The sequence below is a fragment of the Hyla sarda genome, chromosome 5, assembly GCF_029499605.1.
Source record: "Hyla sarda isolate aHylSar1 chromosome 5, aHylSar1.hap1, whole genome shotgun sequence".
NCBI classification, from domain to species: domain Eukaryota; kingdom Metazoa; phylum Chordata; class Amphibia; order Anura; family Hylidae; genus Hyla; species Hyla sarda.
In genome coordinates, this window is record NC_079193.1 from 305,531,328 (window position 1) to 305,558,907 (window position 27,580).

The 27,580-nt window shown below is 43.7% G+C and overlaps 1 protein-coding gene and 1 long non-coding RNA gene across 4 annotated transcripts in view; one reads left to right on the plus strand and one right to left on the minus strand.

Moving 5' to 3' along the window:
• ARFGEF1 (ADP ribosylation factor guanine nucleotide exchange factor 1) overlaps positions 1 to 9,405 on the plus strand; it is a 164,743-nt gene extending 155,338 nt beyond the window's left edge. For 2 of the 3 annotated variants that reach the window (XM_056522127.1, XM_056522126.1), the window contains 9 exons: positions 593 to 728; positions 3,012 to 3,150; positions 3,649 to 3,712; positions 3,867 to 3,999; positions 4,331 to 4,470; positions 6,099 to 6,267; positions 7,508 to 7,646; positions 7,820 to 7,937; positions 8,188 to 9,405. In XM_056522127.1, the coding sequence (XP_056378102.1) occupies positions 593 to 728; positions 3,012 to 3,150; positions 3,649 to 3,712; positions 3,867 to 3,999; positions 4,331 to 4,470; positions 6,099 to 6,267; positions 7,508 to 7,646; positions 7,820 to 7,937; positions 8,188 to 8,418 (1,269 nt within the window). In that variant the 3' untranslated portion in view covers positions 8,419 to 9,405. Of the gene's footprint in view, positions 1 to 592; positions 729 to 3,011; positions 3,151 to 3,648; positions 3,713 to 3,866; positions 4,000 to 4,330; positions 4,471 to 6,098; positions 6,268 to 7,507; positions 7,647 to 7,819; positions 7,938 to 8,187 lie in introns of those variants that run through there. The other variant, XR_008844264.1, reaches the window with a different exon arrangement.
• A 3,839-nt stretch (positions 9,406 to 13,244) lies between these two features.
• On the minus strand, positions 13,245 to 27,351 carry LOC130272715 (uncharacterized). Its single transcript, XR_008843699.1, has 3 exons — positions 27,222 to 27,351; positions 19,868 to 19,949; positions 13,245 to 13,631 (listed from the first exon to the last, which is right to left on the minus strand). It is a non-coding gene; the product is annotated as an uncharacterized LOC130272715 (long non-coding RNA).
• Positions 27,352 to 27,580: the final 229 nt, after the last annotated feature.

Consider the following 27,580-nt stretch of genomic DNA (forward strand, 5'->3'; position numbering starts at 1 on the left):
TTGCGTAAACGGGTTAAAGGGGTTATCTGGGCATTTCCTGTTGCATTTTGTTCTCTAAACTACACATCCCACAGTTTCATGCTTGCAAGTATGAGATCACTTTCCTTCCTCCCACACATCAGCCACCACACCCATTGAAACACAGTGTTTTCTAACCAGGGGGCCTACAGCTGTTGCAAAATTGAAGCAGGATAGGCTCCCTCTGATCACCTTACTAGTGCAACCTGGGAAATCCAGAGACATTAGTAATTTTGTATGCTGTTAAAAATAAATATGTGACGATAATCACAGAAGAATTGTGAGAAAACCGTCACACACAGATACAGACACTATATTATGAACTACACTAACTTTACAGCCCCTGTAGCATAGTCAAACAAAAATATATCCTGGAATACACCTCTTAAAGACGCTATTCCGTCTTATGCTTGTCTGTCTTACAAAAGTCGAACAGATCCCAGCAGGGGGAGAATACTCTTAAGTTGTGACTTCTTCGATCCAAGCCTGGCTAGTTTAGGTTATTGAAAATGCTTAAATAAATTGATGAATCGTTAAATAAATTGATGATTGAATTGTTCTTACTTGTTCTCAGAAAGCAGAATGGATGACTACAACATGCAATCATGCTCTCTATGCAATATGTGATGTCTTCACCCAGTACTTTGAAGTGCTCAGTGATGTCTTGCTGGATGATATTTTCTCCCAGCTCTACTGGTGTGTACAGCAAGGTAAGTTCTTTCTGTGTTTCTGTTTTGCAAATGGAGCTCTGGACAGTAAACTACAATAGTGTGTATCATTATTCTTAAAGTTGTTCCAGTGAAAATCTGTGCTATATGCAAGTTTTCTGCCATAGACTAATTTGCCCTCAAGCTCAGGAGTCATAGAGAAATGTCAGAAGTTTGGTCAGTCGGTGTCTGGATGCGGAGACCCCCACAGATTTTTAGAATGAGGGACAGAAGCACTTGGCTGAGCACTGTGTCCCTTTGTTCCGGCTCAGCTTTCTCATGCTTTCTATGAGACTGTCACCTTTCTGATGTGTCTGAAGTTTGATAAAAGTTTAGGTGCACATTAATTCAGTCCTTAAAGTGGTACTCTGCCACTAGACATCTTATCCCCTATTTCTGCTGCTGGGGACTCATGCGATTTCCCTGCTGCACCCGGTTTTCGTTTAGAGCGTCGGGTGCAGCACTGGAGACTCATGACGTCACAAGCCTTTTCCCTGCATCGCCAGTCATCCAGGACGGAGCGAAGTTTGCTCTGTGCACCGGAGTGCCCCTTTAAGTAAATTGTAAGCTCATGAACTGGAATTAGAGGTTCCTTAACTGACATATATAGTCAAAGGGGTATTCTCATCCATACATTTTTGGCACATCCCCCTTCTGGGACCCGAACCTCAAGATCTGAATCTCAAGATCCCCCCCTCTTGGATGCTAAACTCCATATAACAACCCAATCTGCAGTTTTTGTTCTTCGGACAACTCCCTCTGGCAGCCAAAACTCACTGAAATGAACTCTGATGAGTATTGGCAGATATTTGTGTACATGTGTAGACATTGATGTCAGTGGTGATTCTAATCAGCTACCAACTACCCTTTCAGCTGAATCTCCACTCCCGTATCAGTAATAAATTATCTTAGCACGCTTTGCCATCACTTTATCATAAGTGGGGGGGGGGCTTACCTCTGGGACTCAATCCTAAGAAATACCACAAAGTGTATAATTAACTGAAGGTGGTGAGAAACCTATTATAAATTGGCACATACCAGTTGTTTTTTACATTCTTCTGTCCCCCACCTTATCTGATCGGATTAATGCCCCACGTGTTCAACTCCTCTTGCTAATTTTTGCCATGACCGTGGTGTATAGGAGTGTACGCATGTGGTTTCATACTAGAAGCTTATTCTTATATCTTAGATTTAATCACGTAGGCGGATTGAGATTCCCCTCAAACCTAAATCTGTACTGTTTGACCAACTTAGACCACAACGTATGGTTCATATAATACTCTTAGTGGTTCTGAGATGTCTCTTTACTGCCTAGCTCCCAAAGAGACTTCAGAACTCTCCATGTTAATCTGTCATCTGAAATGTGGAGTGGATAGGATTGATATAGAGAGACACAAAAATACCAGTACAAAAAAAGTTTTTGGGTTGTGCTTTTCAAAACAATCCTTTTTTTTTTTTTTTTTTTTTTTTTTTTTTGGTGTTGAAAATATGAATAAAAAATACACAAAATTAAGCTACAAAAAACTTTTGTGACTGCCTGACCTGGACCTACTCTGTATGCATGAGAACTAGGGCCAGCTGCCATTATAGTTTTTTTTATGTGTACACCCAAGAGAATTGCTGCCCCTTGGGGGGCATCTGTACCCCAGGTTGGGAACCACTACTCTATTGTAAAACTATTTTCCACACAGTCAACAAATATAATGGTTAGGCTATGTTTACATCTCCCTGACAGTGCTCCCTTATACCTACCTGTGTGTCCAAAGATCCCCCTTACACATTGTGTATGCTAAAATATTTTCCTGAGCACACTTGGCCAGTATTCATGAATGCGGTATAAGAAGGTCTAGACTAGAGATGAGCGAACTTACAGTAAATTTGATTCGTCACGAACTTCTCAGCTCGGCGATTGCTGACTTTTCCTGCATAAATTTAGTTCAGCCTTCAGGTGCTCCGGTGGGCTGGAAAAGGTGGATACAGTCCTAGGAAAGAGTCTCCTAGGACTGTATCCACCTTTTCCAGCCCACGGGAGCACCTGAAAGCTGAACTAATTTATGCAGGAAAAGCCAGCAACTGCCGAGCCGAGAAGTTCGTGACGAATCAAATTTACTGTAAGTTCGCTCATCTCTAGTCTAGACTTAACTTTCTTATTCAAAGGGACACAGGAAAAAGTGTGTGTGTTCGTACATTCCTTCCAACCTCCAACATAGGCTTAAAAGATGTGATCAGAGCCTCAGATACGTTCTGTTTTCTCAGCAGTGTAATGTCATTATTGTTTTGTTGCAGATAATGAACAGCTCGCTCGATCCGGAACAAATTGCCTAGAAAATGTTGTTATTCTAAATGGAGAGAAATTCACCCTGGAAATCTGGGACAAAACCGGCAACTGTATGCTCGATATCTTCAAGACCACAATTCCACACACGTGAGTGCGCCAACCTCTGCGTCTCTACAGGAGACCTGTTTACCTGGTTGATACCTTCACTTTGTTGTACATACGACTATAAAACTATAATCCATAAATATATTTGAGGTTCAGATAAATATACAACATTAGCATATTGGTAAGGCTCAGTTTACACTTTATTTTTGCCTTTTGACCAGAGTACCTGTATCTGACCTGTACCTGACATAAAGCTGGGCCGTATGCTGCATATGTTACCTATAGGGAAAAGAAATATATATTTTTCCTCCATATTTGTAAAGGAAAATGCAGCAGACTACGCTTTCCTATACAGTATGTAAAAAAAAAGTTAAGCAGATGCATGCCGACCCTGGCACAATGTCAAAAGGACATGTTTTTGGCATAAGTCGGGTAAATTTGGCCCTGAGGATACGCTTGCTACGTACGCCAAATGAAGTTTAAATGTAAACAGAGCCTTAAATGTATCTGGTCTCACTATTCCTCTCTCTATTTGCACAGGTTGTTAACATGGAAACCATCGGCTGGAGAGATTGACTTGAGTGCACAGTCGGAAAAGCAGCTGGTAAGTATTGTATTGCTACAATATGGTGGAAATCTATCTGACCTTGTGCAAAGGAGTAGTTGTCCTTAGCAACCAGTCAAGCTTGAACAGTGTTTCCCAACCAGGGTGCCTTCTTTAAAAAATTCAACCGAGGTAAATGTGTTTTATCTGTCAGGATTCTATATCTCAGAAGTCGGTGGATATCCATGACTCCATCCAGCCCCGGACAGTAGACGGCAGACGCAGTACCCAGCCTGGAATAACAAGTGTGTCCAACGAGGACTCGTACTTGATAAGATCCGGAGCAAGTAAGTAGTGTTCAGGGCAGGATGTAATTGCATCGGTGCCTAGTAAAGTGCAAAGCAGCGCTCTCTGAAGTAAGAGAATAATAACCAAGATTAATCGCCATGCAGCAAGGTTATTACTTTTATGTCTGCACCCCTCAGACAGCGAATATCATTGGTTTTAACCTCTGATTATTATGTATTTTAATGTCCACAAGGCATAGGAGATTGTCAATAATTAACTTGTGAAGGTAGAAGATAACAAGTGTCTTTGAACATGAAAAGGACTTACTTCTTCTAGGAGATAATTTTCCTTGCCTTTTTCTGATTTTATTTTATTTTTTTTCCTTTTTAGAACTTCCAGAACAGAAGCTTTTTTCAGCATTGTTAATCAAATGTGTGGTGCAACTTGAACTCATTCAGACCATCGACAATATTGTGTTCTTCCCAGCAACCAGTAAGAAAGAGGATGCAGAGAATCTGGCTGCCGCTCAGGTGTGTGTTGTCCTATTGTGTAAAACATGATCACAAGCACAATACAATGTCCGCAATGTACTTGGCATTCTTTAGCAGCTCCCATAGAGAATGAATGGAGACATGCTAACAACAGACCTTGGTCCCTGTTCTTCAGATCGCAAGGTACCCTAGTGTTTGGAACCCAGGTATTCCCTATCCTGTGGATTGGGAATACCTTTCTGAGTACCTCTTTAACTGTCCGTAATCTAGATATTCTACCAGGACACCCCACTGTTCTTTTTGGCCAAAACAGTCCAAGTTTTTTTTAACCATTATCACACAGTGATGTATTTATTGGAAAAGCTTCAAAGCACACAGTTGTGAGTAACCCCATAGCAAAAATTACTTGTATATGAAGCAGTCTCGCATTATTGATAATTTTATATATAACATGGGCAATACAGCTGTGAAGTATAATGAACTTCTAGAGAAAGCTGCATCTTTACTGGAAAGTGCGCTGAGAGAAAGCCAACTGCAAGATGTCTGTGCCAGAGTTGTAATGATGGAAGAGTTGGGATTTTTAATAAAGACTAAGGAATGCCTTGAAGTATATTAAATATCATGAAGCTGGCCATAGACACACAGGCTAAACCACAGATGAACCAATTTACTTCCATCAGTTCAGTCAGCATGAACACTCATCATTGTGTTTTCAGCCATAGATATCTGTGCCCCTAAGGCCAGTTTAAGGGCAGTATTAGGTGGGCAGACTGCTGCCTCATGGGAACACCAGTAAACTATATTAGCGCTCGTGTAAGAAACCTATTACACAGGTAAGTTATTGTGTGACTGGGGCCACATGAACAATCGCTGAATCCCACGCACCATAGTGGCCTGTATGTTATTCTTTGTATAAAAATGTATTTCTCCAATTGGAATTATTATGAAAAAGTTTTGTAGCCAGAGATGCTACCTTTACTTACAGTGGTGCCCCCTGCTAGTTGCCGTCATCTGTATAATAATGCTGCCCAAACCACAGGAAGCATGAAATCGATGTAGGGAGCAAGGTCCTGCAACACTGATTTACTTAGAAATTCTCAGGCGTTTCGGAGAAATCATCATAGTTTAAAAAAGCTGCCATGACTAAGGTATTTAGTCACAGGAGGCAATTCCCATGGCAGCTTCCCCCTGCTGACCCTGATTGACGCGTCTCTCCCTATCTGTGTATAGTAAAAGATGTGTCACCTAGGGCCGGTGGAGTGGGGAGCAGTCACCGGGACCCGTCCCAATGACTAGTTATCCGGATCCCACCAGCTTTTCTAATCCCATTTCAGACTAAAGCGGCTTTTTTAATCCCATTTTAGATTTAATAATTGTGCCTAAAGCGATTAAATGAGGATTTTTTACGGTAAAACCATGCAATCATCTTGTTCATTGACTGATTCCTGGGGATATTACAAGGAGCACTTAGTTCTCTTTACATATGACTGATGCATATTTGTAGATACAGAGTGTCTAAACAAACAGAAATTCTGTTTATGTGTGCACTTTTTTGGAAGCAATACTATATTACTATCCAGTAACATTGAAAAAAGAACTCTTTGTCTTTGTTGAGGCTGGAGATTAACATCTGCAGGTATAAGATTGTAACTTTGTGTCATCTACAGAGGGACGCTGTTCATTTTGATGTCCACGTAGACACTCAGGATCAAGGCATGTATCGCTTCCTCACATCTCAACAACTCTTCAAACTCCTCGACTGTCTCCTTGAATCTCACAGATTTGCAAAAGCTTTTAACTCCAATAATGAGCAGAGGACCGCTCTGTGGAAGGCAGGTTAGTTTCACTGACATCTGTCTTGTGATGGATTACACAGCACATATTAAACCTATCATAAGTTCAATGTATAGAAACAAAAATACATTAGTAAACAATGTATAGAAACAAAAATACATTAGCACCCACTATATAGTCAACAGGTAAGGTTATGTTCACACCACAATTGTGCTTTGATGCGTTTAGGGTCCATTTGGCGCCAAACAACTGAGTACTCCCTTTGCACAATGGACACCGATGGGTCCTGACGGATCCCATTGACTTGAATGGGGTCCACCAGATGTGCAGTATTTTAGAGGAGTTGAGCGGAGAAAAAAATATTGCACATACAGTTTTTTTTCTTTGCTCAACTCCCATCAATGGGTTGAGCACCAGAGCTCCCTTTAGCAGAGATCAAGAGCAGTGGGAACCTAGCCTAAGAGTACATAGCATCACACTTTCTAATTCAGAACATTTATTATGGTTCCCTTTGGTCCTCTCAGCCAGTCTGTTCCAAGAGGACTACTTAAAGGGGTAATGCAGGGTACTGAACTTTTTAGACAAGACACGTCCTTGGAGCAGAGCGGCCTCCACCTTCCCGGAAGAACCCAAGTGACAGCCCCTAAGCCAATCACCAGCCTCAGTAAGGTCCCACCTCATCCGGTGATTGGCTGGCGGGCTGTCACTTACGTTTGTTCGTGAAGGTGAGGGCTGGAATGGGCTGATGACGTGTAAGTAACCCCACACAGGAGATCAGACACTTATCTGTCTAAAAAGATAAATTCCCTAGACTACCCCTTTAAATCATACACTCATGAATGCTTTGACAAGTCATTGTTAGTAGAGATTGGGAAAGTATTTGGAGTGTTGTGATAGAATCTGAGTCAAATAGGATCTAAAAATCAAACCTTTTGTTTGTTTTCAGAATGAAGAATATTCATGTTTTTCATTATAGACCAGTGGTCTCCAAACTGTGGCCCTCCAGATGTTGCAAAACTGCAACTCCCATCATGCCCTTATAGCCTTTACTCTCAGAGATTAGTGGAGTTTGTAGTTTCAAAAACAACTGTCACTGCTGTCACTGTCATATGCTTCATGCCTGTACTGAAGTAAAAGATAACGCATCATCGGGAGATGTCTAAAATGTTTAGTCTTTGCTGCTTGTAGTCATTGTACACTGTACAACTAGACATTTTGTGTGTGTATATATATATATATATATATATATATAATTTTTTTTTTTTTTTTTTATTTCTATTAGGCTTCAAGGGCAAATCAAAGCCAAATCTCCTGAAACAGGAGACAAGTAGCCTCGCCTGTGGTCTGCGGATCCTATTCCGCATGTACATGGATGAGAGCCGCAAGAGTGCTTGGGATGAGGTTCAGCAACGGTTGCTCAAGTAAGCGTATATGCCTTTATGTTTGTCTATCAGGCAATCATTAATTCTCTCTCATTATCTGTCATTATGTATCTATCTGTCACTATCAGTGTCTACTGATCTGTCTTTCACATTGTCTATACCTATTGATCTATCTACATGACATTGATTACAATGTGCATTTTTTTTTGCAGTGTTTGCAGTGAAGCTTTGAGTTATTTTTTGACCCTGACGTCTGAAAGTCACCGAGAAGCCTGGACTAATCTTCTGCTACTGTTCCTGACAAAGGTCCTGAAGATCAGTGATGAACGGGTATGTTTTACTCTCCTCGCCCCCATAGTATCAATTACCTACAGCAGTGTTTCCCAACCAGGGTGCCTCCAGCTGTTGCAAAACTACAACTCCCAGCATGCCCGGACAGCCAACGGCTGTCCGGGCATGCTGGGAGTTGTAGTTTTGCAACAGCTGGAGGCACCCTGGTTGGGAAACATTGACCTACACTCTGAATAGATTTCCCCAATTAATATATATATATATTTTTTTTTTTTATTCCTTCTTGCAGTTTAAAGCCCACGCCTCTTTTTATTATCCCCTGCTATGTGAAACCATCCAGTTTGACCTGATCCCAGAACTACGTGCTATCCTCAGAAGATTTTTCCACCGAATCGGGCTTGTTTTTAAAATCTCTCTACCCCCAGATCTGGATCATGAGAGATCAGGACAAAGTGCGGAGACTACTGATTTGAAGTCCACAGAGGAGATCCAAAGGCCTTCTTCTCAAGATAACCTCTGAATTAGAATGGTTTTCTATTGCGGTTTTAATGGTACAACGGCTTAAGAGGACGAGGTCACTTCATTACACTCCAGACTTGTCTTGTGGTGAACACCGTCTCTGTACAGGTTCTTCTTTTTTTCTTTCTTTCTTTTTTTTTTTTCCCAGCACAAAGCTGGATTGTCTCTTTCCAGACCCTTATTGCTGTACAATACAGCAGGTCCGGGGATTGTACAACTTGTATACAACGTATAAAAATAACTTTAGAATTCCAAGGCCTACAAGTTGTTCCTCAGCTGCATAAGCGATTAAAATGGCAAAGTTCACTTTCAGGCGGAAGGATTAACCCTTTTACTGCCGTGAAGGTTGAAGGAATCTGACGTGGCTATTTTATGTTGCACTCTGTTTATCAATGAACTTTTCAACATCTATGGGGTAAAATGTACAGACGTGCAGGTCTGTAAGATAAAACCGTAAAACACTATATGCCGATCTTCCTGCAATATTTGATTTTTTCCTAATTTTCTCACTGATTTGCTGCAGATTCCCATTATTTTATCATTTATGGAATGCACTAGGTTTTTTTGAAATTTAAAAAATAAAATTAAAAAAAAAAGAATATTTTTTTAGTTTTCTGTAATATTCTCTTTTAGCCCTGACTTTACTGCTGCTGACTTTTCAGCTGACAATGTCGCATTTGAATTACCTGTAAAATAATAACGGGGCTTTGAATAAAATCAAGAGCAATTCCTCCAGTGACCTGGAACTTGAATCATTGTAGCAAGTCTAGGTAGTGTCTGCTGTTATAATTATATTCCTTTGTTTGATGTAGATTTCACTCTGTACAGAAATTATTGTTAAATATATAAAAGTAACAAATTTGGCTGGGTTTGGCCTGTGGGAAAATTATTTAAAAAAAAAAAAAAAAAATTCCGGGAACTATATCACTACTGTGAATTGTGCTTCAATGGTAACAAAACAAGAAACAGATTAAAGTGTCGAGCATTCCTTATTGCAGTGGATGTAGAGTTATTTGACAAGATGTATATGGTACAGACCTGTAAAGTTTTCTATGTAAAATTCTGTACAACTTTCTGTACTATATTGGTTCTCATCTGGCATAATCTTAATCAGGTTATAGGTCAATAAAGTTTTTGAATTCTTTCATCATTGCAAACCAAGCTGGACTCTCGGTGCATGTCTTATGTAGCATCAGAGACGGTATACATCAGGTAGGTCGCTCTACCTTACTCCTTAATTTTACTTGTATCCTTTGTTTTAGAGAGATCAATCTAACTGTGGCCACCTATATAGCAAAGGATTATGGGAGGCATTTATCAATTTTGCCTGTTGACCGTTTCTTTTTACCTTTTTTTTTCCTTTTCACTTTGGTTTTCGTGGACATGCACCAAATTTATCATTTGGTGCAAGTTTTTAGTAATTTTAGCTGTTCACAGCGCCTTTTACACAGAACTTACCATCACAGAGGACGCGTATTTTACCCTGTAGAGCAGCCATTTCGGAGTCCCTCCTGCAGTATATCAGCAACGACATGAGTTATTTTCTTTTGTGGGGTTTATAGCCACCATGTGAAATGGATTTTTTTTTTTTGTTACTTTAGTGCAGTGGTCTCCAACCTGCGGACCTCCAGATGTTGCAAAACTACAATTCCCAGCATGCCCGGACAGCCGTTGGCTGTCCGGGCATGCTGGGAGTTGTAGTTTTGCAACATCTGGAGGTCTGCAGGTTGGAGACCACTGCTTTAGTGCTTACCTTTCCTGAACCTGTGTGGCCATGTCCAATGCTGGCTCAACGGAGGGTGAAGGTTCCTCAGAGACAACTATGTCGCAGGATAGTATTGAGCAGCCCTGGAGGCGTCGCTGCTTTCACAAAAAAACATTTTTTTATGTATTTTGACGCCTTTACATTTTCTGACATTGCTAAGTGTGTTTTCCATGTGCAAAATTTCTTGGCGGGGATTTGCGCCAAAATTGCGCCAAAGATCGATTGGCGGAAATGATGAATTACTGACTAAAGTTAAAAACACACACAGGACCGTGTGATTTTGAGAAAGTTGTAAAAATGACAGTGGAGAAGATGCGCCAAACTTTGGCGCAAAAAGACACTGCGCCAAAGTACTTCGCCAAAGTTACGTGAAAAAAAACACATAAATCCTTTGATAAATACCCCCCTATATTCCTATGAATGCTTGTTACATAACAGTGACCAGCTCCTATGAAACGTCATCACTTTCATGCTGCCTGAACCATGAGTCATTGGGGTAGTCCCTAATGCTTTTCCCCCACCGCAACCAGCCTTGATGATTGGTAGGTCTCTTCCTGATAAAAACTACACATCAAGGTGCAAAATATGAGCCCTCATACAACCCTGGAAAATATGGAAAAATAGAAAAGTTATAGGGGTTAGAATAGTGACATTTTAAACATACTTATTTTGCTTAAAGGGGTACTCTACTGGCCAGCTTTTGGAAGTAAATGTTAAAAACGCTGTTTTCGTGCTGCGGGGGTTGGCCACGCCCCTCGTGACATCACTGCCACACCCTCTCAATGCAAGTATATGGGAGAGAACCGTCACGCCCCTCCCATAGACTTGCATTGAGGGGGCGTGCCCATGATGTCACGAGGGGCGTGGCCGACCCCCACAGCGCGAAGACAGCGTTCGGAACATTTACTTCCGAACACTGGCTAGTGGAGTACCCCTTTAAAAAGTTTGAGGTTTTTTTTTTTTTTTTTTTTTTAAAGCAGTACAATAATAGAAAAAAATATAACCATGGGTATTGTTTTAATCCTATTTACCCACAGAATAATGAGAACATGTCATTTTTACCATTTTTCATTTCCCCTCACAAATAATATTTTCATCTTGCAGTACATTTTGTGGTAGAATGAAAAGTGTCATTACAAAGTACAATTAGCCCTGCAAAAGACAAGCCCTCATATGGCTCTGTGGATAAAAAATAAAAGATTTAATGACTCTTAAAATGGCTAGAAGGAAAAAACGAAAACCTGAAAAAGGAAGCTAGCTGTGTCCTTAAAGGGAAACTCCGGCACATAAGTACTTATCCCCTATCCACAGGATCCCATAATCTCCAGCCCGGCACCCTGGCTCTTCCCGTGACCCTGTGACGTGGGGAGCCAGGCAGGAGATTGCATGGTGCTCCCAGCGGGTTGGACTTCCTGCGATCTGACACTTATACCCTATCCACAGGATCCTGTGGAAAGCGGGTACTTATATACCGGAGTTCACCTTTATATACACTAATCATCAAATGAAAAAAAAAATCTATCTGGGATCAATGTTCTCTTTATTCCATTTCAGTTCTGTTGCTGTCCTCTTTGCTTTACCCGCTGTTAGATCATTTTTGGAGGGTCAGGAAATATGATCCTCCTGATAGATATATATATATATAGATATATATATATATATATATATATAGATATATATATATATATAGATATATATATATATAGATATATATATAGATATATATATAGATATATATATATAGATATATATATATATATATATATATATATAGCTTATTTTACTAGAAATGAATAGAATTGATAAGAATTCTAATTTGTTGTGGCTCTAAAGAAATCCCCACAAGTCTGTTCAAGCTCAGAGAAGGCTTAATACATTACACCTAATACCGCAGATAAAACTCCTTGTGAGGATGAAAAAAGGATTGATAGACACCTTTATTATGTAAGTGGATTACTTTCTATTTTTGTTGTTGTATTGAAAATGTACAACCTACAACATTGATGGCAAAATCAGGGATAACTATGTATTCCGTCCGCTGGCCTGGGGTTTGAATGCCCTAAACATACACCTGGGAGTGTAACTCATAGGTCCAAGGCTCCAATGCTAAATCTGTAATCTGCATCACATATACTTGCACCCCAGCATATCCACACAGAGTTAGCACTGCAAAGGAATACATCTCTGTGCCGTGTAATAAACACAGTAAAGTGGCATTACATGTGTAATACATACAGAGATGTTACAATACAGGCATTATGAATCCTAGTGATGTCACAGTACAGAGTACAGATACACAGTACAGTGAAGCCGTAGTACAGAGTACAGATACACAGTACAGTGAAGCCGTAGTACAGGAGTAATAAACAGTGATAATACAGTACAGGGTAATAAACACAGTGATGTCACAGTACAGGGGTAATAAACATTAGATGAATAATAGTAAGGTCCCAGTACAGCAATAATAAGCAGTGATGTCACAAAACAGGTATACAAAATTCAGGGATGTCATAATGGGGGAGTGAAAGGTCCCTAACATCCACCAATAGAGATGTGGAAAAGGATTCCAGTGGAAACCTGTAAAGGTCATGTCCAGGAGGCTTAAAGGGGTAGTCCAGTGGTGAAAAACTTATCCCCTATCCTAAGGATATGGGATAAGTTTGAGATCGCGGGGGGTCCGACCACTGGGGCCCCCTGCGATCTCTCTGTACAGGGACCAGGCTCTCCAGCCAGATAGCGGGTGTCGACCCCCGCACGAAGCGGCGGCTGACACGCCCCCTCAATACAGCTCTATGGCAGAGCCGGAGATTGCCGAAGGCAGCGCTCCGGCTCTGCCATAGAGTTGTATTGAGGGGGCGTGTCGGCCGCCGCTTCGTGCAGAGGTCGACACGCCCCCTTCCCGTACAGGAGAACAGGGCTCCGTACAGGAGATCGCGGGGAGCCCCAGCAGTCGGACCCCCCCGCGATCTGCAACTTATCCCCTATCCTTAGGATAGGGGATAAGTTGTTCACCACGGGTCACCACTGGACTACTCCTTTAAGGCAGTGCTGGAAAATAATGATGGTCACACTTATTGACATATTCAAATATTGACACTTTTGGGCCCAATTTGGACACTTGCCAAAGTTTAGACATTAATGAGCGTGTGTTGAGTTATTTTGAGAGGACACATTAAACACTTATACAGGCTGTGCACTCACTACTTTACATTGTAGTAGTGTCATTTCTTCAGTGTTGTCACATAAAATATTTACAAAAATGTGAGCGGTGTACTCACTTAGATACTGCATGTTCATTAGTGCACCTGCATGCTTAAATAATACACTATTCTAGAATGAGGCAGCCTGGAGGTGGCATCAGCTTGAGGAGAACATATGGTGGCAGCAGCATCAGGAGTCCTGAAAGTGACCCGGTGACAGAGTGGTGCGGTGGGTGGCATTACCAGTACCTGGTGACAAAGGTGGGTGAAAAAAGAAGAACTTGGCATCAGATGTGTGGCATCATACAGGTGGCAGGATCAGAATAGTAGCTGAGGCAGGTAGGTAGAAGAAAATGGTCTCTTTTGTAAAAGTATCAAAAAGAGAGTAATCGCCACAGTCCTCAGTGTCCTACCTCAAAAAAGTATATGATGGACTTCGACAATATGTAGAAATGAGTTAATCACATATGAAAATAATGACACATAAAATAGTACAAATACAATCTAAAAATAATCCGCAGGGCCCATGCGGTTTATAACAGCCGGACTCAATATTGTACCCAAAATGTAGACAAAAAAGAGAATGGTAGAATAAAATAATTAATTGTATCTCATAATTTTGCAAATGGTTAAGTGGCAGTGTTTGTATAGGCCAGCAATGGTAAACGTCCACCTGTAAACAAAAAGTATACAGAAGTTTCACTTGAAGTTGGTAAATGTCCACCTGTAATAGAAAGTCCACCTACAAGAAATGAAAATCTCCACAGATATAGCAACCTTTGGTATAATGGATGTTTCCCCTTCACATAGGGGTCACATCACCGCTGGCTAGAGCACCGGAGAAGGACTAGAGGCCCCGACGTGGAGAAGTGCCGAAACTATCTTCTCCTTACAGGCTATTTACGCCGATTGGCAATTCAGAAAGTAGAACTATAACTTACATCTAAAGGACACTATATACCCCTATGTAAAGGAGAAACATCCATTATACCAAAGGTGGTTATATCTGTGGAGATTTTCATTTCTTGCAGGTGGACTTTTTATTACAGGTGGACATTTACCATTTTTACCAACTTCAAGTGGAACTTCAGTATACTTTTTGTTTACAGGTCGACGTTTACCATTGCTGGCCTATACAAACACTGCCACTTAACCATTTGCAAAATTATGAGATACAATTAATCATTTATTCTCTATTTTGTTCTACCATTCTCTTTTTTTGTCTACATTGTGGGTACAATATTGAGTCCGGCTGTTATAAACCGCATGGGCCCTGCGGATTATTTTTAGATTGTATTTGTACTATTCTATGTGTCATTATTTTTATATGTGATTAAATCTTTTAATCATTTCTACATATTGCCAAAGTCCATCATATACTTTTTTTTATGTAGGACACTGAGGACTGTGGTGATTACTCTCTTTTTGATACTCTTTCCCTCCCTGGGTGAGGGGGTCACAGTTAACCTCGTGCCCTCTGTTGTGAGCTCCACTTTCTCTTTTTTACTCTTGTAAAAGTGTTAGTGTCCACAAGTAAGTATTGAGGATATGCATTACGTAAAACTTAACTTTTAATAATATTCTTAGGATAAAATATATGGACCCAAAATTTTTTCAAATCTTTTTTTAAATCAAGCAAAAGGAAAGTATGCAAAAAAAAACACCATGTGCCACCTACACCACCAAGTATTGATGTGATGCAAAGGGAACAATGTATGGTCCATTGTAACCAGTGGGGGTAAAAACTTCCCCTGTAAGGCCCTACTCTCGCATTATTAATTATCTTCTTGGCAAGTGTTCTTGGTAACCTCTCCCTATTTCCCCCTACAAACACTGCCATTTCCCAGGGTTTTTAGGTAGAAATAGGGATTGGTTCCTGGGTGGGGCTGCCTTTTGTAAGATGAGTAACACTTTCCTCGAAAAGGTGGAAGGGAACAACATATTGTCGATTGTAGCAGGTGGGGGTAAAAACTTCCAGTGTAATGCCCTACTCTCACCCTATTCCCTTCTTGGCAAGTGTTACACTAAAAAGGGCGGCCCCACACAGGAAACTCTCTCTCTATTTCCACCTAAAAACCTGTGAAAGGGCAGTGTTTGTAGGTGGAAATAAGGAGAGGCTCCTGTGTGGGGCTGCCCTTTTTTAGGGTGAGTAACACTTGCAAAGAAGGGAATTAATAATGCGAGAGTAGGGCCTTAGAGGGAAAGTTTTTACCCCCACCAGTTACAATGGACCATACGTTCCCTTCCACCTTTGTAGAGGTCTTTGCATCACATCAATACTTGGTGGTGTAGGTGGCACATGGGGTTTTTTGCACACCTTTCCTTTTGTTTGATTTAAACAAATTTTGGGGTACATATACATATCCTAAGCATATTATTAAAAGTTAAGTTTTATGGAATGCATATCCACAATAATTACTTTTGGTCTGATGTGGTGGAATGTCTGTAACTGGCAGCACCTTAAACATGTTTTGCACTACCAATATTTGTGAAGTGTTGGTGTGGCACCATGGTCAATCTATTCTGATGCATCAGGCATTGGTGGGTGGAAATCCTAGCTGATCCATGCCTGATTCATCTTCACAAAGGTCAGTCTCTCCACATTTTTCGTGGACATAAAAGTTCACCTTGGGGTGACTCTGGCCCCGGCCGCACTAAACACCCGCTCTGATGGCACACTACTGGCCGGGCAGGGCAGCTTTTCCACGACAAACTCTGTTAGTTGTGGCCACAAATAAAGTTTGGCTGCCCAGAAGTCCAGCAGATCTTTAAGGTTTGTATACAAGAAAGGGTAAAGCGCTAGTATAACTTTAGATCTTTAAGGTTTGTTGGCATGACCATGTCAAGGTATGCCACCACCTGCTGGTTCAGGTCCTGCTCCAGGTCTACCTGCTGCTGATGAGTTGCTTTACTATGTGGGTGAAGAAAGCTACTCATCAGCGACTCAGACTGCTGCTGATGGAGCTGGTACTGCTCCTGCCACCTCACCCCTCCCCAGCAGCCACGGCAGTGGAAGGTGAGCGCAGAGGGCCCCGAAACTAGTCAGACCTGCAAGAGGATGGATGATGGCAACGATAGGCATCGGCCAACTGACTACTTAAGATGTCTCTGTAGTAGGTCAGTTTGTCCTCCCTCTCAGTGGGTGCCAGTAGCGAGGCTCCAATAACGTTGAGAGCCAGAAATCATCCCGCTCCCGAATAGTGACATTTGAGCGATCACTACGCAAGCGAGGATGGATTTTGCCATTTGTGCAAGTGACTCGGAGGGACAACCTGCCTCCATCTCCACTGCATACTGCTATGGTGTCTGGGTACTCTGTCTCGCCTTCCTCATAACCCTCTAGCTGCTCCTGCTCCTCTCCTGTCAGATGACTATAAAACCGCCCATCTCGCGAAACCTAAACTGTGCTCCTCTGTGCCCCTCCTCCTCTTCCTCCTCCAGTTCATCCCCCACAGGGCTCATGTCATGAGATGTAGGTGACATGTCTCCAGTGCCCTAACCAGCCACTGTTTGTAACACGTGTTGTAGTAGATGAAGCAGTGGAATTACGTTGTTCATCATATAATCCTGGCGACCGACTAATAATGTGGCTTCCTCAAAGGGCCTGAGCAAACGGCAGGTGTCACGTATGAGCTGCCACTGGTTGACATTGAGGTTACAAAGGGGAGTCCCCCTATCCGCTTGGATCATTAAGAACCATTTGGAAGGTGGAATTCCAACGTGTGGAAACGTCGCAAATCAGACTATGTTGGGGTATGCCGTTCTGACGCTGCAGCTCAAGGAGGGTGTGCATTGCGGTGTACGAGTGGCTGAAGTGCATGCAAAGTTTCCTTCCCATTGTTAGGATGTCTTGCAGATCGGGGGGAACACTTCAGGAACCGCTTGACAATCAGATTGAACACGTGTGCCATGCAGGGCGCATGTTGAGCTCAGGCTTCCTTGTCGCAGAGCAGACAAGATGTTCTTCCCGTTGTCTGTCACCATGGTTCCCATTTACAGTTTATGTGGAGTAATCCATGATTCGATTTCTTGATGAGTGACTTAGCAGTTCCTCCCCTGTGTGACTTCATTCGCCAAGGCAAACCATGTGAGGAACAGCGTGACTAGGCGGTTCCCTGCACACTTGGTAGGCTGGAGGGGCACTGAGACTTGTCCGTGCAGTGGAGGCCGAGTACATTGTGGAGGATGAGGAAGGGGAGTAGCACACTGTCTCAGGACCAACGGCCTGCGAGCATGGAGGCAGAAGCGGCATTGACTGTCCAACTTTCTGTTGTGGCTGTGCAGGAACCACATTCACTCAGTGGACCGTAAAGGACTTGTATTGTCCCTGACAGTAGTTACAGCTCCACACGTCGACAGGCTCAAGGACTGGCCCACCTTCTGTTCCACAAAATTGTGCAGGGCTGGTACTGCCTTCTTCACAAAGAAATTATGGCTTTGGTCTTATCTCCACCTCGGTTCAGCACAAGCCATCAGTTCTCTGAAAGTTGCAGAGTCCACGACTTGATAAGGGAGGGACTGCAGCACCAGCAACTTAGACAGGAGCACATTCAGCTTCTGCGCCATTGGATGAGTGGGCGCATACTGTTGTCTCTTGGACATGGCTTCACCGATTGATTGCTGGCGGAATGACTGACTCAAAGTAGGAGGAGTAGGAGCATCTGGAGCGTCAGAAGATGGGTATGACACACAGCTCCCTTCGGCTGAGGTGGTGGAGCTTTGGCTGCTGAAACAGGGAGCGGCATGCCACTGGGTGATGCAGCAGGCTGGACCACCACATCGGATCCAGGTTCTCCCAGGCCGCTTTATGGTGACGCTGCATATGTTGACGCAGGGCTGTGGTGCCAACATTGGGACCCTGGCCATGCTTCTACTTTTGCTGACACATCTTGCATGTGGCCATGTTAACCTCCTCCAGATGCTTGATCAAAAACTGCCACACCGCTGAGTAGCTGATTTTCCCACCAACAGTCCGCATTGATTGACTGCTACTGTCGTTTACTCCAGGACCCCTGTTCCACTACCTGCCGGGAAGGTAGGCTGCCACGAAGTAGGTGGTCTACCCCTGGCACGTCTGGCTCCTGACTTTTCACTTCTGCCACCATGCTGACTGCCAACCATTCTACCACCTTGCTGGCTCAGTTGCTGCCTCACGGGCAACCTGCAACCCTCTCCTGCTGATGATGATGAAGCCCCTTCTGCACCCGGCTCCCAAGTGTGATCGGCTTAATCATCATCAGGCTGTGTCTGCACATCACTGATGTCCTCCACAGGGTTCCTCAACAGTGTCTGCTTCAAGAGCCACAACGCTCGCAACACCACCTCCCATGCCATTCTCCTCATCAATATTTGCCTGTTTAGCGGAGGAAGCGGTGGATGTCTCCTCCACTTCTTGGCTGGGAAGTAGCTGCTGACTATTAGATCGTCCAGCAGTGATGGTGGTGTATAGTACACAGCAGCTTATTGCCTTTGCGCCAAGCCGTTTGTTCTGAGAGTGACGCTGCTCAGTGCTCCTTCTGGTTGGCTGCTGGCTCTTACTCCACATGAGGCTAGGGTGCAGCCAGAGCGGTGGCAGAAGGTTTGCCTTACGCTCAGTCTGCATAAATATCTGGGAGAGGCAAGCTGTCATCAGGAGGTGGCCAGAGGAGAGTGCCCTACACTGCTGCCGCAAACCAGGTTGGTGCTCGGAGGACTGCTATGTGTGTGTGCGCTTCTGAAAAACAAACAGCACATAACTAGGTTCATCTGTCAGGGAAAAGTCAAAGTGACAACCTTAACGTTTATACTTCTTTTGCAACCCAGCTTTCTAAGACTTTTAAATGGCAATTTTTTTCCCCTCCGGAGTACCCCTTTAACCACCAATCTGCATTGGCCTTGTATTAGGTGCTGGAACTGTTATATGGGGCTGTTAATAAAATATATGAAGATGATGTCTAAAGAAAACAATTACATTTCCCCACTCTTTTATTATAAAGGGCTTCATGACGGAGCAGAACAACAGAAATGAACAAGGTACATCTGAACATTTTGTACCCTGCAAGATCAGACTACACACTATTTGTACTCTGTTACTACAAAGAGGTGCAGGCCTACATAGGAGCTGTACAAAAACAGTTGGTTTTAGCACTACTGCTTCAATAAATCGCTATTTACATGCACTGGAGCAATGAATTGATGGCCTTGGTGAACACAGGCTTTTATTATAAAAGGGGAAGCAGAGGATTTGAAACTGTGTCAGAAAAAGAGCTACAAGCTCTATAAATATTTACTGTAAATTTTACTACAGAAATTTGTCAATATCAGAGCACACTTTTATGTAATCCATTTACTCTCATTAAATTAGTATAATGAAGCTCAATGGATTTATTTACAGTATAATTTTATTAGTCTGGCATAATTTACATCTTTGACAAATGCAATTATGGAAAATTCTGATAACTGAAAATTTTTAACAAACACCCACACAGATTGAAATTATTGTTTACCTTTTTCCCATTTTGATTTAGGTCCTCTAATTTTGCTGTAATGTTCTGTATATCTTTCATTTTTTAAGATGCAGATAAGTATCTGAAATACACAATTGTTCAACGTAATTAACTTTTACCTTGTACTCTGCTGCCATCTACTGTACAGTTCTATGTATTACAGGGAAAAAAGCCAGCAGACAAACAGTCCAATGGCTGATGTCTGGTTTAAAGAGTATGAGAACCTGGACTCTAAGCAAAGCATCTCCCCTTGCCATTTTGTTTTCCAGTTGTTCTTGTAATCTCAGCCCACATAATACCACCATCTTTAAATTGATATTCACGTGTGCTGAAGTAATCCCTTATCCACATGACAGGGGATAAAATGCTTATTGGTGGGGTTCAACCACCAGGAACCCCCACTAATTCCATGAGAGGAGGAAAATTGTCCCCAAAAAGTATCGGGTACACTGCACATGCATGGCCAACACTTAATTTGTTCTCTGTGGGGCCATCGAAAAAAAAGTTCAGCGCTCTGCAACGTATGTCAGCCCCATTAGACTGAGTGGAGCTGCAATGCACATGCAAAGTGCACCATTCATTGTAGTCATAGGCATGTCATCAGCATACTGCAAGATTAAAGGGGTATTCCCATCGGAGACATTTATGTTATACCCACGGTAAATGTCATAAATGTAAGATGTAGGATGCAGTCTTTCGGTCTGTTCAATCTGCTTACGGTGACCAGGGCAGCCAAACTTGCTATTTAGCGCAGTTTACAACTGCCTCGTGCTGTAGTATATGTGCACAATGTCCAGACGCTGATCAGGGACAATCATAGTGAATTTAGGACTGTTGGCAGGCACACCTTATATTGCTTGCCTTGGCTGATCCTATAGGTTTGGCATAATCTGAAGAATAAAAGTGATGCATGGAGCTGTATTGCATAACTACAGTGCAACTTCTGCAATATATTTTTGGTTTTAAATGTTACTAGATATTGTGGGAGATTAGCTCTGTAGAACTATGCAAAGCACAGCAGAGCCTGAGAATTAAGGTTTAAGCAAGGTTTCTCCTGGTGATTTTTATTTATTTCTTTATTTTTTTATTAAAGGAAAATGGCCACTGGTTCACCAGCACTATAAGTCAATACACCTGGTTATAGTGCGGGTAAACAGGAGACCGATGTGGGGTCTGCTATACCTACCTACCTGCAGTCCAGAGCCCAGATCCTCCAAAGGTCCCCCTCCTCCGCTGAACCTATGTGGCAGATGACTCGGACTGTACAGGGAGCGGAGTCTAAGGTGCCACTGGTTTTCACCAGAGCCCGCCGCAAAGCGGGATGGACTTGCTGCGGCAGGCGGCACCCAGGTCACTACCTCTGGCTCGTCTTGAGCACACAGGCGGCTGAGGAGGGAGGGATAAGCCAGCTCGTAGTCAGGATAGGGGAAGGTCAGGGCAGATGGCACAGTAGCATAGTCAGGAACGTAGCAGGAGGTCAGTAGGCAGGCGGCAGAGGAGCAAGGTCAGGCCACAGAGCAAAGGATCAGATACACGGCAAGGCAACACTCAGGTATTCTTTCTCTCTGGCACAAGGCAACAAAGATCCGGGAAGTAAGTGTGGGAGGAGGAGGAATTTATCAATGAGCCACAGGTGTACTACACTGATGGGCTTACTGTCCCTTTAAATCTTAATGCTCTGGTGCGCACGCGCCCTAGGGGACGGGGACATGCGCATCGGAGCAGAGAGGCAGAGGTGGGGCAGGAGAAGCACCTGGTGAATGAAGGACTGGGATTTGCATGTGAATCTCAGACCCACCAGCAGCAGCAGGTAACGGGACCATGCGCTCACAGCCAGCACAGCGTGAGCGGCCTGAGTGCATAACGTAACAGTACCCCCCCCCCTTTGGTCTCCCCCTCCTTCTACAACTCAGAAAACTCCTGAGAAGGTCACGGTCCAGAATATTCTCCTCAGGCTCCCAAGATCTCTCCTCAGGACCATAACCCTCCCAGTCGACCAGAAACAATTGTTTACTGCTCACTGTTTTAGCGGCAAGAATCTGTTTAACTTTGTAGACATCAGAAGAGCCGGAGACAGGTGTCGGGACAAGATTCTTTTGAGAAAACCGGTTTCTGACAAGAGACTTGAGGAGAGAGACGTGGAAGGAATTGGGAATTCGTAACTTAGCAGGTAGACAGAGTTTATAGGAGACAGGATTCATTTTTTGTATAATCTGGAAGGGACCAAGGTAGCGAGGACCAAGCTTGTAACAAGGTATCTTGAAGCAGATGTACTTGGATGAAAGCCACACCATGTCACCAGGAGAGAATGACGGAGGAGGTCTTCTACTTTTATCAACTTGCGCCTTCATGCATGAAGAAGCCTGGGATAATGACTGTCGGGTCTGTTGCGAGATGGTGGGGAAGTCACGGACCAGCTCATCAACAGCAGGCACACCGGAGGAAACTGGAAGAGGAGAATGGAGATGGAGTCCATAGATAACAAAAAAGGGAAACGACCTCATGGACTCGGGATCCTTATGATTATAAGAGAAATCAGCCCAGAGGAGACGGTCGACCCAATCGTCTTGGCGAGCTGAAACAAATTGCCGAAGATAAGTCTCTAGGATTTGATTAACCCTCTCCACCTAACCACTGGACTGAGGGTGGTAGGCCGAGGAGAAATCCAGTTTGATGTCCAGACGGTTACAAAGGGCTCACCAGAACTTAGAGATAAACTGCACACCACGATCCGAAACAATATACTGAGGAAATCCATGTAAACGGAAGACATGCAGCAAGAAGTATTTTGCCAGACCTGGTAGAGGAATGAAATGAGCCATCTTGGAAAACCGATCTACAACGACCCAAATGACAGTGTTATAATGAGATGGTGGCAAATCGGTGATGAAATCCATGGCAATATGGGACCGGGGAGTCTCCGGAATGGGTAAAGGCTGTAAGAGTCCTGCTCGTCTCTGTCAAGGGGTTTTGTCATGGGCACCAGTTTCACAGGAATGAACAAAATCTGAAACATCACGTTCAAGATGGGGCCACCAGTAGTGTCGGGAGATTAGAAGTAAAGTCTTGCGTATTCCAGGATGTCCTGCTGTCAAGGAAGAATGACCCCATTTCAGGACCTTGCATCTCAATCTGGTGGGCACAAAGGATTTTCCCGGAGGAACTTGCTGAATTTCGGCAGGAGCGTCAGGAATCAAACGGTCAGGAAGAATAATATGCCTAGGTGTGGAGTCCAAACCAATGATGTCAGAGGACCGGGAGAGAGCATCTGCTCTGATGTTCTTGTCTGCTGGACGGAAGTGAATGAAGAAGTTGAACCTAGAAAAGAACAGTGACCACCTTGTCTGACAGGGGTTCAAACGCTGAGCAGACTGAAGGTATAGAAGATTCTTATGGTAGGAGTAGATGCTGACCAGATGAGAAGAACCTTCCAATAAATATCGCCATTCCTCCAAAGCTAGCTTGATAGCTAGGTGTGAGTAATTCCTCTCAGCAGGAGAGAATGTCTTAGAGAAGAACCGACAAGTTACAGTCTCAACCTTGGCGTTTCTCTGAGTAAGAACGGCACCCGCTCCAATAGATGAGGCATCAACCTCCAAAGCAAAAGGCCTCTCCGGATCAGGTCTTGTAAGCATGGGAGCAGAGGCAAACACAGACTTTAAACAGAGAAGGCCTCTTCAGCCTCTTGAGGCCAAGACTTAGGATTAGAAGCCTTCTTAGTGAAAGCCACAGTTGGAGCAACCAGGGACAAAAAATGTGGGATAAATTGACGATAATAGTTAGCGAATCCCAGAAAGCGTTGAATAGCACGTAGGCCCAAAGGACGAGGCCAATCCAACACTGCAGACAATTTATCTGGATCCATCTGCAGGCCCCGATGAGAGAAAATGAAGCCAAGAAACGCAAGACTAGACTTCTCGAACAAGCATTTCTCCAGTTTGGCGTAGAGATGATTTTTCCGTAGTCACTGAAGAACCAGACGAACATGAGTATGAAGCTCCTTTAAGTTGGAAGAGAAGATCAGGATGTTATCTAGGCATACGACAACACAGATGTAGAGCAGATCACGGAAGATATCATTGACAAACTCAAAATGTCCGTCACGAGTATTGAAGGCTGTTTTCATTCATCCCCCTTGCGGATATGAATGAGGTTATACGCTCCACGTAAGTCCAACTTGGAGAAGACCTTGGCACCACATAGACGGTCAAAAAGTTCTGAGAAAAGAGGTAGTGGATAACGGTTCTTGACCATGATTTTATTAAGTCCCCTGTAGTCAATGCATGGTTGGAGTGAGCCATCCTTCTTCCCTACAAAGAAAATCCAGTTCAGACAGGAGAAGAGGACTTACAGATAAATCCCTTTTGGAGATTCTCCTGGATATACTCAGCCAAGGCTTTGGTCTCAGGAACCGATAGAGGGTATATCCTTCCGCGAGGAGGAGTGGTACCAGGCAGAAGATCTATAGGGCAGTCGTAAGGACGATGCAGAGGCAGAGACTCAGCCTGTTTCTTGCAGAATACGTCAGAGAAATCTTGGTAAGGTGGTGGCAGGCCAGGCAAAGGAGGAGGACAAGAAACAACTTTGGGCTGGACTGGACTGAGACAAATATTTTGACAGAACTGTCCCCAGCGAATAATTTCTCCAGTTCTCCAATCTAGTTGCGGAGAGTGACGTTGGAGCCAAGGAAGGCCAAAAAGAAGCTCAGAAGTACAGTGAGGCAGTACATAGAATTCAATCTTTTCTTTATACAAGACACCCATTTGCATGACGAGAGGCTCAGTACAGAATAGCAACTTACAGTCCAAATTTTGTCCATTAACAGAGGAGATGAACAAAGGCTTGGCAAGCAGAGTAACAAGAAGATGATATTTGTGGACGAAAGAGGCATCAATAAAGTCACCTGCAGATTTAGAATCCAAAAATGCAGTCGCGCTGAAGGAAGACTTGGCAGAAGCGAAGACGTCATAAATGGTCAAGCGAGGAGAGGTGGTATTCACACCTAGGGATGCCTCTCCTACGTGCCCTAGGTGTGAGCGTTTTCCTGGATATTGTGGACGAACAGAACAGTCTTTGAGGAAGTGTTCCAGGCTAGTAAAATACAAACACAAATTCTCACTTCGTCGTCGTCGTCATCTCTCCTGTTGCATAAGATGGGAACGATCCACTTGCATAGCCTCTTTGGCAAGAGGCACAGGAAACTGTAGAGGTGGACATTGAAACACGGGTGCCAGGCGAGGATATCTCCATGTTTGAGCAGGTTCCCTCTCTGAGCGCAGTTCTTCCTGCCTCTCAGCAAAACGCACATCAATGTGTGTGGCCAGGTGGATAAGTTCAGTCAGAGAAGAAGGAGGATCACGTGCAGCCAGGTCATCTTTAATCCTGCTAGACAGTCCTTTTTTTAATGTGGCACACAAGGCCTCATCATTCCTTGCTAGTTCTGAGGCTAGAGTGCGTTATTGAACCGCGTAGTCACCAATGGAAGAATTCCCTTGACATAGGTTCAGCAAAGCCGTCTCAGCAGAAGAGGCACGTGCGGGTTCCTCAAAGACACAGCGAAATTCTGCTAGAAAAGCTGTCAAGTTGGAAGCTACCGGATCACCGTGGTCCCAAAGGGGTGTAGCCCAGGCCAGGGCTTTTCCGGACAGTAGGCTAATAACAAAGGCCACCTTAGCACGTTCCGTCAGAAATAGTTCAGACATGAGCTCCAAATGCATGGAGCACTGTGTAACGAAGCCTCTGCATAACTTGGAATCACCGTCATATTTAGAGGGTAATGGTAGACGTAGCTGGAACCAGAAGACACTGCAGGAGCTGGAGGAGGGAGTGGGGCAGGTTGCGGGTGCTGCTGGTGTTGCAAGGCCAAAAGCTTTTGTATCATAGCAGACAGTTGGGTAAGTTGCTATGCCTGTCACGCCAATTGCTAAAACTGACGTTCCAAAATGGAGGGAAGATCAGCGATTTCAGGCAGGGGTACCTCAGTGGGATCCATGGCCGGATATTACTGTAACACTCACATTTCAGTAGACTGGATCCAATGGACCTGTGTGGCAGATGACTCAGACCGTACCAGGGAGCAGAGTCTAAGGTGCCACTGGTTTTCACCAGAGCCCGCCGCAAAGTGGGATGGACTTGCTGCGGCAGGCGGCACCCAGGTCACTACTCCTGGCACGGCTCGACCACACAGGCAGCTGAGGAGATGTGAGGCACAGGAGGGATAAGGCAGCTCGTAGTCAGGATAGCAGAAGGTCAGGGCAGGCAGCACAGTAGCATAGTCAGGAACATAGTAGGAGGTCAGTAGGCAGGCAGCAGAGGAGCAAGGTCAAGTCACAGAGCAAAGGATCAGATACACGGCAAGGCAACTCTCAGGTATTCTTTCTCTCTGGAACAAGGCAACAAAGATCCGGCAGGGAAGTGTGGGAGGAGGAGGAACTTATCAATGAGCCACAGGTGTACAACACTAATGGGCTTACTGGCCCTTTAAATCTTAAAGCTCTGGCATGCGCATGCTATAGGGGACGGGGACACACGCGCCAGAGCAGAGAGGCAGAGGCAGGGGCACCTGGTGAGTGATGGACCAGTATTCGCATGCGAGCGCGTTAGCGCTGGAAGAGGGGGACCTTTGGAGGATCAGCGCTCCGGACTGCAGGCCGGTATAGCAGTCCGAGACCCCGCATCGGTCTCCTGTTCACCCGCACTATAACGCGGTGTATCGGGTGGCTGTTTTCCTTTAAATAGAAAGATACAGCCTTCACACTCAGGCATTAAAACTTTAAAAAAAAATCCATATATCTTCCCTGTCTATACAGGTGGCTTCCCTGTCTATACAGGTGGATTACCAGTATATAGAGGTGGGTAGACAACAATCAACAAATGTGTTACACAGGTTACAATGTCATCTTTTTTGAGGCAATCTTGCAGATTTTCAACTCTCCTCAGTGGTGCAAACTCCCCACAGCCTCCCTTGCAGACAGACTCTCCTAGTTTTAAAGCTGACCTGGATTATTCTAAAAACATAGAGTTGCCCAGAATGGGTATGAAAAGGCCCCACTGCTGATCTTGCCTTTAATTCCATAAAAATCCAGCCCTGAGAACAGAACTTTGTTTGCCAGGTATTTAACTATTTTTCAGATTTTTCATATGTCACCCAGCTTTCCCTGGATGTGATATGTGCTTAAATCTGGTATCCACATATGACAGGTTTCTTGTGGAAATGTACCCATCCCTGAGAACCATCCCTGTTATTTTCTAATATCTATTTTTTTTCCGTGAAACTGAGCCTTCACTTTAATATGGCCTTGTACATTAAATAACCATAGAATTAAATCAGCCTGTCTAATATTGTTAAACTCACCTATTTAGATGCCAGCTCTCATCCTTCATGCTTTAGACTCCAAAAGCTCTCTGAAGGTTTCCTATGGTATCTGGCATCATTCTGTAAACTGTTACAAAGAGTTGGGGAGGCTCAATGTGGCAGGATGTATTATCCAGTGCAGGCTGTACTATGTGCTGTACAGATCTGGACTCGGGTGGATGCTATCCTGAAGTTTTTTTTTTTTGGACAATACAGCGTGTCTAGAAGGCCTATGTCCCTGCATTGTTTATAATGCATTATGTTTCCTTGTAAAACAAGCAGACACTGAGATCCTGAGATCATTGCTGAGGGTTAGAGCATACATGTCATTTTAGGGGACTCTTAAGGATAAGCTGCCC